This window comes from Dama dama, chromosome 23 (assembly GCF_033118175.1).
Source record: "Dama dama isolate Ldn47 chromosome 23, ASM3311817v1, whole genome shotgun sequence".
Taxonomy (NCBI): Eukaryota; Metazoa; Chordata; class Mammalia; order Artiodactyla; family Cervidae; genus Dama; species Dama dama.
Window position 1 is genome coordinate 62284626 of NC_083703.1, and position 13673 is coordinate 62298298.

At 51.1% G+C, this 13673-nt stretch overlaps 1 protein-coding gene across 1 annotated transcript in view; it reads left to right on the forward strand.

Moving 5' to 3' along the window:
• Window positions 1–13673, forward strand: part of EFCAB8 (EF-hand calcium binding domain 8) — a 51940-nt gene that overhangs the window by 6402 nt on the left and 31865 nt on the right. The window contains exons 3-9 of the mRNA XM_061127069.1: window positions 1768–1936; window positions 6358–6476; window positions 7997–8100; window positions 8573–8708; window positions 11877–11982; window positions 12215–12299; window positions 12860–12984. Coding sequence (XP_060983052.1) covers window positions 1768–1936; window positions 6358–6476; window positions 7997–8100; window positions 8573–8708; window positions 11877–11982; window positions 12215–12299; window positions 12860–12984 — 844 coding nt within the window. The remainder of the gene's footprint in view (window positions 1–1767; window positions 1937–6357; window positions 6477–7996; window positions 8101–8572; window positions 8709–11876; window positions 11983–12214; window positions 12300–12859; window positions 12985–13673) is intronic.

Here is a 13673-nt window from a genome sequence, read left to right on the forward strand (position 1 = left end):
CATCATGTCTTGCTGCTACATATATGGACAGACACGCACAGGAGTCATGCATGCATGGCAAATGGGAACAAAGAATTTGGGAGCACAGAGGTGGCAGTGATGACTTTCACCTAAAAGTCACTGAAGAGCTCCACGGAGGAGGTGCATTTGAGCCAGACTTTGAAGAATAGGTGGGACTTCACCTCTGGAGGTGGTGGTCTGTGCCGCAGAGAGGGAAAGACATGAGTAGATGTGGAATGTTGGCTGTGATTGTGGGGCGGTGGAGAGCAATTGGTGTACCTGAATCGTGGTGTGTGCATTGAAACTAGAGACAGGTCAGAGCTGCATGGCAAAGGGCTTTGAGTGCCATGCTCAGGAGTTGATAGGGATGATGGGAGTATTCTGGAAAGCGTCAGCTGGGGTCAAGTCACGATCAGACTTGCCTTCCAGAAAGAAGATTGGCTCCAGTGTTGGGAGGTGGATTGGAAGGGAAAAACAAACTCTGGTCCCAGTTGGGGAAGGGCACTGCACTTGTCCCAGCAGAAGGCTAGGGCTTAAGGTGGGGCAGGGGTGGGGGTGAGGAGGGCTTAGATGTAGGAACTGGATCACAGTAAGAAGCAACACGAAGGTCAGTAAGAATGCAAGGGATGCAGAGGGAGGAGCCAAAGATGGTGCTGGGATGTCTAATCTGGGGGCTGCATGGCTGGTGAGAGAATTAACCAGCTCATCTGCTGGGCTCCATGAAGGCAGGTCTCCACTCTGTTCACTGGTGTGTTCACAGTGTCTGGTACTCAACAAATGTGCACAGACCCTGAGTGAATGAGGGCAAGTTCACAGTTGAATTTGCAGTTGGATGAGCTCTGTGTTTGGTGCACTTGGGATAGGGCAAGTGAGTAATCCAACCTCCACCTTGTCTTTTGACTTTCTGAACTGATGTCTCCTTGACTGCCCAACACCCAAAGCAGTGTATTTCAGTGGGCAACACTCAATGGTTACCACATAGTTCACACCTGGAGTCTTCTGGGAGAGGCAGCCTTTGATGACCTGAGCCTCCAGTAACCTGAAACACTGTGCTGAGTGTCAAAATGAGTCTCGTGTAGGGGCTGCAGAGAGGAAGCGTTGTGGAGGGCTGAGAGTCCCTGATGGTGGGGAATGCGTGAACTTGGCTGTGTGCACAGGTGATCTGATCTGACCTGGGGTGTCTGGTCTGGTCAGGACAAGATTGTGATAGCTGGGGAAGATGGAGCTGGACTCTTTGGGGTCTTGAATTCTGACCACTGAAGATGTGGAACTATATAGTTACCAAAACGAAGCACCTTATAAATTAGAGTCCTGTGATGTGTGAGGTGGGATCTTGGCTGTGGGCACTAACCTCTAAGCCTCAGTCACAGCACATCTGTAAAAGAGGAGCAACAGTTAACTCCCCAGAGTCAGGGGACGCAGTTAGATCTTCCTTGGACTTCTTAGGGCTAAAAGTGGTTCATATCTACTTGTTTGCATCAGTAAGTAACACACCATAACACCATGTACCCCACAGATGTTCTCTTTCTTTTTTCTTTTTAAATAATTATTTTTATTTGGCTGCGCTGGGTCTTAGTTGCAGTATGTGGGATCTAGTTCCCTGGCCAGGGAACGAACCTGGGCCCCCTGCATTGGGAGCACAGAGACTTAGCCACCGGACCACCAGAGAAATCCCAGATGTTCTCTTTCAATAGATGTGCTTAAAACTGTTCAGCTCTGGAAGTCACCCCTTTCAGGGCCTGGTTCTTGTCATCATCTGTGTTCCAGGTGTCCTTTGCAGGTGGACCTGGGAAGAACAAGGAGGTTCTCAGCTCCCCAACACCATCCGTCTCCGTTAGCCAGACGTCTGACTTCCAATATGAGTCTCAGCTGTTCACTGAGGCACACCTGGCTGAGATGGAGAAGACATTTCACAGCAAGGTCAACTCGACTGGAGGTGAGGCTGTGTCATGGACCCAGCCTCTGGCCTCTGCACAGGGTGGGACCCAGGACCCGGCCTGGGTGGAGGGTGCAGGCTGCATAAGCATTTTTGCACCCTGTATGTCCTTTAAAACTTTTCATCATTATGCTCTGTAAGTATTATAAGCCCACTAGAGGCTATTTGGGACTGAGGGAAAAAATACCCTTAATCCAGACACTTGGGTAACCACTGTCAGCATTTCAGCATGTTTGCAACTGAACAATTTCATATGCATGGCTTGCTAACTATTGCTGTGTAACAGTATTTCTACAAAATTCATGGCTTAAATCAACACACTTTTACTATCTCACCATTTCAGTGGGTCAGGAGTCTGGGCACAATTTAGCTGGCTCCTCTGCTCAGGGTCTCACTAGGCTGTGATCAAGGAGTCAGCTGGGGCTGCAGTATCAACTAGGCTTGAGTGGGAAGGAGTCACTTCTTTTTTTAAGAAAAATATTTATTTATTTATTTGGCTGTACTGGGTCTTAGTTGCGTCATTTGTGATCTTTAGCTGTGGCATGTAAACTCTCAGTTGCAGCATGTGAGATCTTTAGTTGGGACATGTGGGATCTAGTTCTCTGACCAGGGATCAAACCCAGGCCCCCTGCCTTGGGAGGTGCGGAGTGTCAGCCACTGAACCACCAGGGACGTCCTTGTGAAAGATCCACTTTTAAGTTTATGCAGGTTGTTGGCAGAATTCAGTTCCTTGAAGCTACAGGACTAAGGGCTCTCATTTTGTCCTGGCTATTGGAGGGCGACTGTCTTCAGCTCTTAGAGCTGCCTGCTTCCTGGCTTCTGGGACTCACCAACATGGCTGACTTCAACACTCAGGCCAGGTGGAAACTCCAGCAGGAGGTGTGCTACCATCGCGTAGTCCTGCATACACATTCCTGTACATCCTGTCACCACTGCCGTCCTTTGTTGGTCAGAAGCAGGTCACAGGTTCCACCACACGCAAGGGGGCATGAATGCTAGGAGGTCTGCCATTACGGGGCCACCTTCAGTCTCTTTGCCCCAGATGACTACACGTGTTTTCACATGTCTGTAAACCATACTTTAATTTCACACCCTCCTTTTTCTCTTAATGTTAATTCCTTAAGGGTTTTTTTTTCATATGTTATGTGATCTGCTGAACCATCATTAGCAGTGAATGCAAAGGCTCCACTGGTTGACTAAGACATTTCCCTAAACGAAACATTTAGTTTTTTTTAAACATTTATTTATTTGTTGTGGCTCTTGGCATCTTTGTTGCGTCATGCGGGATCTTTCCTGGCGGTGCACGGACTCTCTAGTGGTGGTGTGCAGATCTTGGAGCACAGTCTCTGTGGTTGCAATGCATAGGCTTACGACATGCAGGATATTAGTTCCCTGACCAGGGACTGAACCTATGTCCCCTGCATTGCAAGAAGAATTCTTAACTACTGGACCATGGGGAAGTCCCCAACTTTTAGATTTTTACTAAGTTTAAATAACATTGTGAAGAGCATCCTTTATACATGAGGTGTTTTTTTTTTTTTTTCCTCTTCAGAGCTTGAATTTTCCCCTTGGGAAAATACACATAAAGTTTACTTATTATTCCTATTGGAGTTCTTTAAGGCATCTTTATTTCTATCCAGTAGACTCGGAGCACCAATGCTGGGGCCATGGCTACTTACCCCGTCAATTTGAGTTTGACAGCCACACTGTGATGTGGGCAGGAAGGGTAACAAATGGCCTGTTTATAAAGAGCAAAGTGAGGCTGGGGAGGGATGGTTTGTGTCTGACCTGAAGCTGAGATGCTTCCTCATCTGAGTTCTTTGAGTGTTGGTATTTGGCTGCCAGGAGATGCCACCACTGTCTTGGAGGACCCGACAATCCCAGTTTTGGCCACAATTTTTATTGTATTTTGTTTTGAACAGGTAATATATTTACACAGGTAAAAATTTAAAAAGTGCCATCACCTCACCCTCTTTTTGAAGTAGACCATTATTTTTTTTTTTTTTAAACAATAACAGTAAAAATAACAGTATTTTTACAATGCTGATCCTAGGGAATGTGTTAAAGGTAACCAGGCGTCCCTGGTGGCTCAGATGGTAAAGAATCTGCCTGCAATACAGGAGACCCGTGTTTGATCCCTGGTTCAGGAAGGTCCCCTGGAGAGGGAAATGGCAACCCACTCCAGTATTCTTGTCTAGACAGAAGAGCCTGACAGGCTGCATACAGTCAATAGGCTCACAAAGAGTGGGACATGACTGAGTGACTCTCACTCACTCACTCCCTCCCTCCCCAGGGACATGATATTTTCACTTTTGTGCTTCAAGAGCTATTTTTAAACATTATTTATTTATTTGGCTGCGTCGGGTCTTAGTTGTGTCACGCGGGATCTTTCCTGGCGGCACACAGACTCTCTAGTTGCGTCACCAGAGCATGCGGCCTTCAGTAGTTGCAGCATGTGGGACTCGTTGCTACTCGGCCAGTGGAGTCTTAGTTCCCCAACCAAGGACTGAACCTATGTCCCCTGAGTTGCAAGGCAGATTCTTAACCACTGGACCACAAGAGCTATTAATGAACCATTTGTTCATTATACGTGTGAGACTGGGTGAGCATTTCCTTTTAGCATCAATGTGCAGGGGACCTGACTGGCTCCCACAGTGTACCCATCCTTTCCAGGACACCATTGTGTCTAGTCTTTTGTTCTACTCAACAGTTTTTTTTTTTTTTTCCAGTAAGCTGTTTTTAAGAAGAATATGAAAGTAATAGAGCAGTGAACAATATATATAGGTTCTTAAAGAGCAATGAAAGGACTCTCCCTGTAGTGCTGTCAAGAGGAGTTTGTTCATTTGTTCTGCACAAAGGCGCTTTGACTGCCAGCTCTTTCCCGAGGGGATGGCTCCGAGCTCATGGGCTGACATCCGTCTGATACACAGAGGGACCGTTACGTGTCACTCAAACATGTAAGGCTCTTGGCTATCACTTCAGATGAGCAGGCTGGATCTTTCTTTAAGCAGGGCACCTTTTGTTCAGCCTTCCATTTGTTCCTCAGTCTAGCCGTGAGCGATGACAGTTGTCACTTTAGCACAGAGCGGGTTGTTTTATGAGGAGCATGGAGCAGGGTGAGAGTGTGATCCCAGATTGGGGGGAAAGGCTCAGTGCCACCACTCACCAGCTATGTGACCTTGGGCTCACACCCCTCCTCTTCGTGTCAGTTTCCTCATACCCCACTCACCCACCCTGCCACCATCAGGTGGTCAGTGTGAATAAACTCAGATGATACTGGCGCTCGGTCATCATCATCACATCCCCCAGTGCTGAAGGAAACACTCAGGGAACAAGCGTCTGCTTCGCACAAGGACTCGGTCGTGGAGGGGACGGGTTTAGCCCTGTGCTCCCTGAGCTCATGGCCAGGGTGGTGATAAGGAAGGTCAGGGGGCAGTGGAACCAGGCAGGGTGGCGTGCCGCCTGCTTAGAGAGTCTCTGGGAAAAGGCTTCCCTGTGGAGGAACCAGGCAGCGCAAAGGCCTTGAGGTGACAGGTGTGGAGACATGGTGGCTGCAGCAGAAAATGAAGGGGACAGTAGGGGTGGGGTGAGGTCCTAGAGAAGAGCCTTAAGGCCGAGGTGAGAGTTCCATGTATTTGGAGCGGGTTTTAGAAGCACTTAAAAAAATGTTTCTATTTATTTTTTTGGCTGCAGTGGGTCTTAGTTGTGGCACTTGGTATCTTTACTTGCAGCATGTGGGATCTAGTTCCCTGACCAGGGATCAAACTGAGGCCCCCCTGCACTGGGAGCATGGGCCACCAGGGAAGTCCCCATAGGAGCGTGCTTTTTAAAGACTGTGATTATTTTTTAAAAACCTAGACAGGAGTAATCGACCCCTCTGCAGACAGATTCCCTTGTAGCCACAAAACCCAGCAGGGGAAAAAAAATTGGTTCTTGTCCTTCTGTTCCTTGTTCCTCTCCCCTTTTCATCTTTCTCTCCAGCCCAAGGTTGTATTTTAATTGCCTCTAAAAGATGCACATCTCTTCTCCCTCTACAGCTTTGGATTTATTTTTGTCTCTTTGTTGCCATTGTTGAAGTTTTTCTCCTTTCCTATTTATTTATTTATGAGTTTTCTTTGTCTCAATGTCTGGTCTGTCTTATTTGCTCAGAAATGGGATCTGATCTCAGATCTAATCTTTTTTAGTACCCGTCCCCCCTCACTGCTCTGGGGCCACCACAATGCTCTCATGCAGCAGGTATGGAGCCAGGATTTGTGGGTGATCGAATATTGAACAGATAAGATGGAAAAGATGACCCAGCAGCGTGACCCTCTGTGTGTCCCGCCCCTCCAACACCCAGACGTCCAGGAACACTGTGGCTGCTGATGGGGCCAGGGGTCTTGCGATGAAGTGGACGGTGTTCTCCCTTCTCTCTCTTGAAGCCCTGGACATGAAGACTTTCATTAAGGCTGTGAAGAAGATTCTGAGCAATATGTCAGAAGAGATGCTGGAGGCGCTGTTTTTGAAGGTGGACTTGAACTGTAATGGCTTCATCACCTGGGTGAGGAGGGCGCCCCTGCTGCCTCAGAGAGCTGGGGGGAGGCTCGAAGGCATGGGCCGTGGCTGGTCAGAGGAGCACAAGGAGGGCTGAGGATCGGGGGGCAGATTCTGGGGGACCTTCTGGGTAGAGGGAATACTTGGAGTCTTCAAGGGGGCCCTCTTGAGACTCCTGAGAACTGGACTTGTTGCAGCTTGTTCCCCTCCAGGGGACAGGAGAGTGTGACAAAGGCCAGTGACCCCTGCGTGAAGCCGGCTGTGCCCCCAGCGGTGAGCAGCAGAGGCCTGCAGCTGCCATGTAACACGCCTGCACACCGGCCTCCCATTTGACTAAGGGGGCTCCAGCCAATGCCACAACCGTCTCGTGGCCCTTGGTGCTCACTCAGTGTCTGTTAAATCACAAAAAGTCAGAGTTTTAGAGCCTAATATGCCCTCATGCAGCATACCTACCCCCTGCTCCAATTTTAAATGTTCTACAATGAGCATATACAACATTTAAGAATGCAGAACACAGTAAAGTACAAAAAAAAATCAGTCTGATGTATTGATATAGAAATGCTGACAATGACAACTAGCATTTACAGCAGAATTGATCTAAGTAGCCTAAATATTATACTCAAACCTCTCGGGAATCCCATGGGGTAGGTGCTGGTAATGTACCTCTATTTGAGAGACTAGGAAACTGAGGCAAAAGAAGAATAAACTGGCCCGAGCTTACAGAGTTACTTTAGCTGAGTCAGTCTTCAGACCTAGGGATTTTCCTTCAAGAGCCCATGTGTAGTCAACTCTGTCATACCTCCCCCCAAGCATAGACGTACATTCTGTTTTTATGTGTGGTTTTTGCTTTTATTTCTTTTTTAAAATTTACTTTCAATTGGAAGATAATTGCTTTATGGTTTCTGCCATACAACAATGTGAATCAGTCATAAGTATACATATGTCCCTTCCTTCTTGAACCTCCACTGCCCATTTCTCTTAATATTCTATACTAAGCATGTTTCTAGCACTCTGTCATCTACACCATGGTCTTTCCTCACAGCTCCCTGTGTCTTGTTATGGCTTCACTTGGTGGTTCTCTCTGGCCTTGGCGATATTTTCGTGAGGCTGCTCAATAGAGCCTAGAGTTGTTGTGGCTTAGGGGTGCTTCCCTGCTATTGACTTGATATAAGAGCTGGGGCAACTCATCTATACTTATGTGGGTCTCAGTCTTATTATCTGTACAGTGGGAGGAATAAAGGGACTCCAAGGAGATGCCAGCTGTGGATCGAGGTGAGGATCATATAGAATTACAGACATGAGATAAGGTGGGAGGTGCTGTTGTGCCATCTTCACCTACATGTGCAAATAGGCCCTCTGCACAATGTAGATCCAAGAACAGCACTGGTGCTTGGCAGCCTCCCTCCACCAGAGCCTCCGGGGGCTCCCAGAGACCCTTGGAAGGGGCTGGGGGCGAAGGGGAAGGCACTGGAAGCCGGTGCTTGGTTTGGCTGACACCCACCCTGCTGGCGCTTCTTCCCGAGGCAGCAGGAGTACGTGGACTATGTGATGCGCGAGTTCCAGGGGAAGGAGAAAATGATGAGGGGCCAGTACCGCCTACGCTTCCACCTTCCCATGAGGATCATCCCCCTGTAAGGAGCCTCTGCCTGGGCTGAAGGGTGTGTCTGGACAAGGCTGGGGCTGGCCTGCACCTGCGCCCCTTCCTGAGTCCCTTCTCCATCTCTAAGCACTAGAGTTGTGGCTGGATACACTGTTATTTCACAGTTTTCATCACAAGCCCACTCTACTTGCCTTCCGTGGGCTGTTTTTCCCTTAAAAGAACATCTATTCCCTGTCTCGTCTGGCCCCTCCCATCATGAAGAAGCTGACTGGCTATTTCATGGGTTAAACTTATGACTTGGGATCCCCGTGTCACCGCAGCATCATTCGTGGGTCTCCTCTCTTTCTGGCCACCGTTGTTAGTGGTGACAGTCCCCTGGGGGAGAGGCAGAACCCGCGTCTCAAGGAGCGAGTTTCTCTGGGTGCGGGTGTGGGAAGCTTGTCTGTCCTCCTCTGGGCGTTTTCCCACTTTGGCCTGGGCTTCCCTCTCATCACCTTCCACAGGAATCATGGGTGTGAGATTGTGAAAGTGGAGTTCTTAGTCCAGCGGCTCAAGAAGATTGGGCATTTCCTGACTGTCACCAAGAACGGCATCCTGCAGTTCTGGTCGGAGTCTTTCACGCTGACCAGCTCCTTCAGGGTGAGCGGGGCACACAGGGGTGGTCGAAGAGCCTCTGCCTTCATGCCCAGCAGGCTCCTCTTCTGGGCTTGTGGGATAGGCATCCATGCTTGTGGGCTAGGCATCCGTGCTTGCTCTTGGGGGCAGGTCTGGCTTCTCTGTGGGGCCATGAGCCTCACACTTCTCTTCTGAGACTAGGATACCACCTGGATGTCCACTGAACTTGTATGCCCAACAGACACCCTCAACCCACTTGGTCCAAACTGACTGTCACTGTAGCCCACCTTATCCACCAGACTTCCTTGTCCTGTGACCCCAGGGCAGTGAATGGCATCACCATCCACCAAGCTTCTTGTGATCAACCTCCTGTCCCTGTCCCACCCGCTCCACCACCAAGTCCTGCTGGTTCAGATCTTCTGCTTGGACGAGGGAGGAAGTCACAGTGACTACGAACATGGGCCTTGGAGCCCAACTGCCAGGCGTAGAGCCCTGACTGCACCATCTCTCAGCTGTGTGACCTTGGAAGTGACTAGAGCGCTCTCCATGTATCAGTTTCCTCATCTGTCAAATGGGCCTAGTAATAGCAACCCCTACACACAGGGCTGCTGGGAGCATTATCACAACATAATCCATGCCTGGTGCTTGGAGCAGGACAAGGCACACAGCAAGCGCCCAACCAACATAAGCCGACATTGTCATCACCACGGTCATCTGAGCCGTTGGCTCCCGGCCCAGTGCGGTGAATGATAAAATGCTCAGAAACACCCGCTGCGGACTTGGCATTGCCAGGCCAGTCCAGCCTCCTCCAGCAGACGAGGAAGCCCTGCTCTTCAGAGGAGGCTGAGTGAGCATGGTGTGTGCCTGCAGAGTGTTTCCTAGTTGCATCGGGGGTCATGTCATCCTTCGGGGCAGGAGGATTCTAGATCATCCCCCCATCCCTGGTGGCCGAAGGAGGGAACCGAGGTCTGTGGAGTTCCAGGAACTCTCTTGGGTGCTCCTGGAAATTTGTCCCTGTGTTCCTGAGGCTGGGGTTTCTGGCACATTCCACCCTCTTTTTCTCTTCTGTGCTTATTGGGGGAACATATTATAGCCTGAGATTCTGCTTGTGGCTCTACATGGTCACCTCAGCGCTCCCAAGGGCCACAGTCTGGGAGGGACAAAGAGGACAGAGGGAGGGTCCCCTAGAGGGCCGCAGACGTGGGTCTCCTTCCCTGCGGGCTGCTTGGGCAAGTGGATGTTGGCAAGAGTAAGCCACCAAACACCAGCCTCACACACTCACTGTAGGTCCACGGTCGTACAGACTGAAAGCCCCAGAGTCTGGGCTTCACTTACCAGCTGTGCAAGCTTGGGCAAGTCTCTGAGACTTCCCAGGGGTCTGTTTCTAGTCTGAACACCAGCGTGTGTGTATGTGTATGTAGTGGGGGGTGTGTGTGATGGGCATTACCATCACCTCCATTGCGTGTGGGTGAGACCCTAGCCTAGTGCCAGAGAGGGGCTTCTGGGGCCCTGGTCCATTGTCCTCACCATCCCTGCTGTCAGTGCAGGCCCCTGCTCTTGCTGCTCTGGGTTCTGATGGGACAGTTCAGAGCCTGCGTGGCATTATTCAGGGAGTAAAATGCAGATTCCTCCTCTTCCCTGGATAGCGCCGCTCATTTCTGCTGACCCATCTTTGCATGGGGTGTCCCCCGCCGGGAATGCCAGCTCAGGTTCTGTCTGTGTAAGAGTTGTGTGAGGCTGGCACCAGGGCGGGAGGCACCCCTGCCTGGCCCAGCTCCCCCCAATGCCAGGCAGCACTCAGATGCTTCGTCTGTCATGGTTCCATTCATTCCTCACAACCTGGCAGGACGGTTTCTCGTAAGCCAGGTGACACTGGCAGATGGTAAACAAGATTCAGGCAAAACAAACAGAATGAATACCAATGTTAGGTATCAATTATATCTCAGTAAAAATCGGAGAAAAAAGATTCAGGCATTGAGGGGCAGGTGTGGAAAAGTCAGTTTCTCTGTCTCTCTCCGTCCCTAATTCTGTTCACTGGAGGCAACTGCAGCGACCAGCCTGTACACACCCCCCACCTTTCTATTTAAATTCACAAACGGTAGCACATTAGAATGCTGCTTTTCACCTCACTTTTTCACTTAATAACAGATCTTGGTAACTTTTCTGCCTTGCATGTACACAGCTCCCTCGTTCCTAATGTCTGGGCAGCGAGCGGTTGGTGTGTGGGTTTATGTAGGGCATCCTTTCCAGGCAATGTCTGGCCTGTTGCTATCACAGCTGGGCAGCAGTGTCCGTTCCTGCTTACACTTCCCTGTGAATACCTGCAAACACATCAGATGATGCCTCTTGGAAATGGATCCCAGGATCACAAACTGCACATTTAAAACTTTGATGAGCTTGTCAAACTGCTCTAGAAAGGGGTTGTGAGGCTAAGTGTTCTATAAGCCCAATTTTTGTTGTTCTGTTGCTCAGTTGTGTCTGACTCTTTGTGACTCTGTGGACTGCAGCACGCCAGGCTTCTCTATCCTTCACTGTCTCCCGGAGTTTGTTCAGACTCATGTTCACTGAGTTGGTGATGCCATCCAACCATCTCATCCTCTCGTCCCCTTCTCCTCCTGCCTTCAGTCTTTCCCGGCATCAGGGTCTTTTCCAACCAGTTGGCTCTTCACATCAGGTGGTCAAAGTATTGGAGCTTTAGCTTCAGCATCAGTCCTACAAGTAAATATTCAGGGTTAATTTCTTTTAGGATAGACTGGTTTGATCTCCTTGCTGTCCAAGGGACTCTCAAGAGTCTTCTCCAATACCACAGTTCAAAAGCATCAAATCTTTGGCACTCAGCCTTCTTTATGGTCCAACTCTCACATCCATACATGGCTACTGGAAAAACCAGAGCTTTGAGTAGAAGGACCTTTGTCGGCGCAGTGATGTCTCTGCTTTTTAATACACTGCCTAGGTTTGTCATAGCTTTTCTTCCAAGGAGCAAGCATTTTACAGACATGGAAATTGGTTTTTAAATTGGAAGCTTATCCAAGGCCCCATCATTGTAGTTGGTGGTAAGGCTGGGCTCCTCACCAGGTCTGTGCCTGGCTCTGGGGCCTCAGGGGACAGGAGAGGGTTTGTGGGGACCCTGTTCTCCTGTGGTCTTCCGGGTGAGCCGCCCCAGACCAGGTCTCCTCTGTCCCCCTCTGGCAGCTTTACCAGATCCATCCGTTCCACAGCCAGCAGATGTGGGTCATTGACATGGTGTGTCTGCACAACATGAACCTGGTGGCCATTGCGTCCACGGACCAGAAGATAGGTGAGTCCCCGCTGCTCCCCAGGCCTGCGCCCGGCCACTGGGAGCCATGCATTTGCACTTGGAGAGATCTGTCGCTCAGCCAACCAGGAGCTGGACTGGAGTCCCCTGGGAGGACTGCTAAGTGGTGACTAGTGAGGCTGCTCACCATCACCAGAGATACCACCCCCCAACCCCGGGCCTGGGACACGGGTTTGGGTTCCCATGCGGGCCTCCTCCTCTGTCTCTTCCCCAGAGTTCTTTGATATCAGTAGCCACAAATGTGCCCGGGTCTTCACCTTCACCGATCTGGACAGCTGCGTCCTGACCATGAATTACTGGTGAGAATCCTGGGAGAGCGCTGCAGGGTCTTGGCAGCAGCCGCATCACTCCGTGGGTCTGGGGTCTCCAGAAAACCTCTCTGGAAGCGGCTCTGGAGTGACCCCACCCTCTGTGCCTATGTCCTCTTTCCCCCAAGCCGCTCCTCTTTCAGGCCCCTCTTCGGGGTCACTCAGACCGCAGAGTCGTCGTCAGCTCCTCTTCCTTTCCCTCCCGCACCAGGTCAGCCATCAAAGCTGACCTGTCCTGCTGTGGCCTGAGGGCTCTGAGCATGTCATGGTCCATCGGTAGGGTGACCTGGCAAAGAGCAGCCGAAGGACCAGGGAGCCATTTATTTTGCTTTTTTAAAATGTGCTGATTTCTCTTGGACCTGGTTCCCTGATGGTCTGGATCCGGGTGGCTGGGCCCATGTTTGTTGGCTGTTGGGGTCCAGGCTGGAAAGCTGTGTGGGCTCTGCCCTCCCTTCTGAGGTGGAGGAGGGCCTCGGAAGCCAGGGAGGGGTGGGCGGTGGTGCCGGATGTGCTTAGCTGCTCCGCGATCTCCTCTGTCTCCCTGTTCCCAGGTCGGACTATCACAGGGCTGTGTTCTGCTATGGGGACACCAAAGGCAATGTGATCATCTTCACCTCTGACGATGTGACCACCGGCCTCTTCAACCCCCGAGTCCTCCCCAGGACCTCCAAATGGGGTAGGGAGACGTGGGGAGTCGGAGGAGATGGTCCTGTCCTGGGAGCTCCTCCCTGTCCCATCCCTGGGGAGGTGGTACACCCGTGTGCTCAGCTCAGAACCACCTATAGGGGGTAGGGGGTGGGGGACAGCGGGGCAGGGACAGGGCTGAGGAGACGGGCAGTCTCTCTGAAGGTGGGAAATTGTGCCTGTGAGAGCTGGTTTGGGGGCTGAAGCAGGGAGTCTTCAGAACCCTCCTCATCCCAGGGAGAGAAAACCTGTGGCAGCTGTGTGACCCCTCTGGGCCTTGGGACAGGGCATGCTTCCTCCATCGTGTGAGCAGAGTTCTGCTCCCCGTGGCTAGGAGCTGCCTGTGGGTGGGCAGTGGGGCGGAGCTGAGAGGCTGCCCTGAAGGTGGGCTCTGTGGGGCCCGGAGGAAAGCCCACCTCCCCAGCATGAACCAGCACGTGACCTTCACCGAGCCCTTGGGGGCTGAGCACCTCCTGCAGTTCACCTGTGCCAGGAGCGGCTGATGTTTCACCGTCTGTTAAGGGAGGAGCAGGGGAGGCTAAAGGGGGTGAAGGCTTGCACAGGCCCCACAGTGACGACTGAGATCCCAGGCAGGCAGTCTGCCCCAGAGCTGGCACTTGAACCTCTTGCTGGGCTGTATCTCAAGCTGACTAAATGCTGGAGGGTGCTGTTTGGGGATGC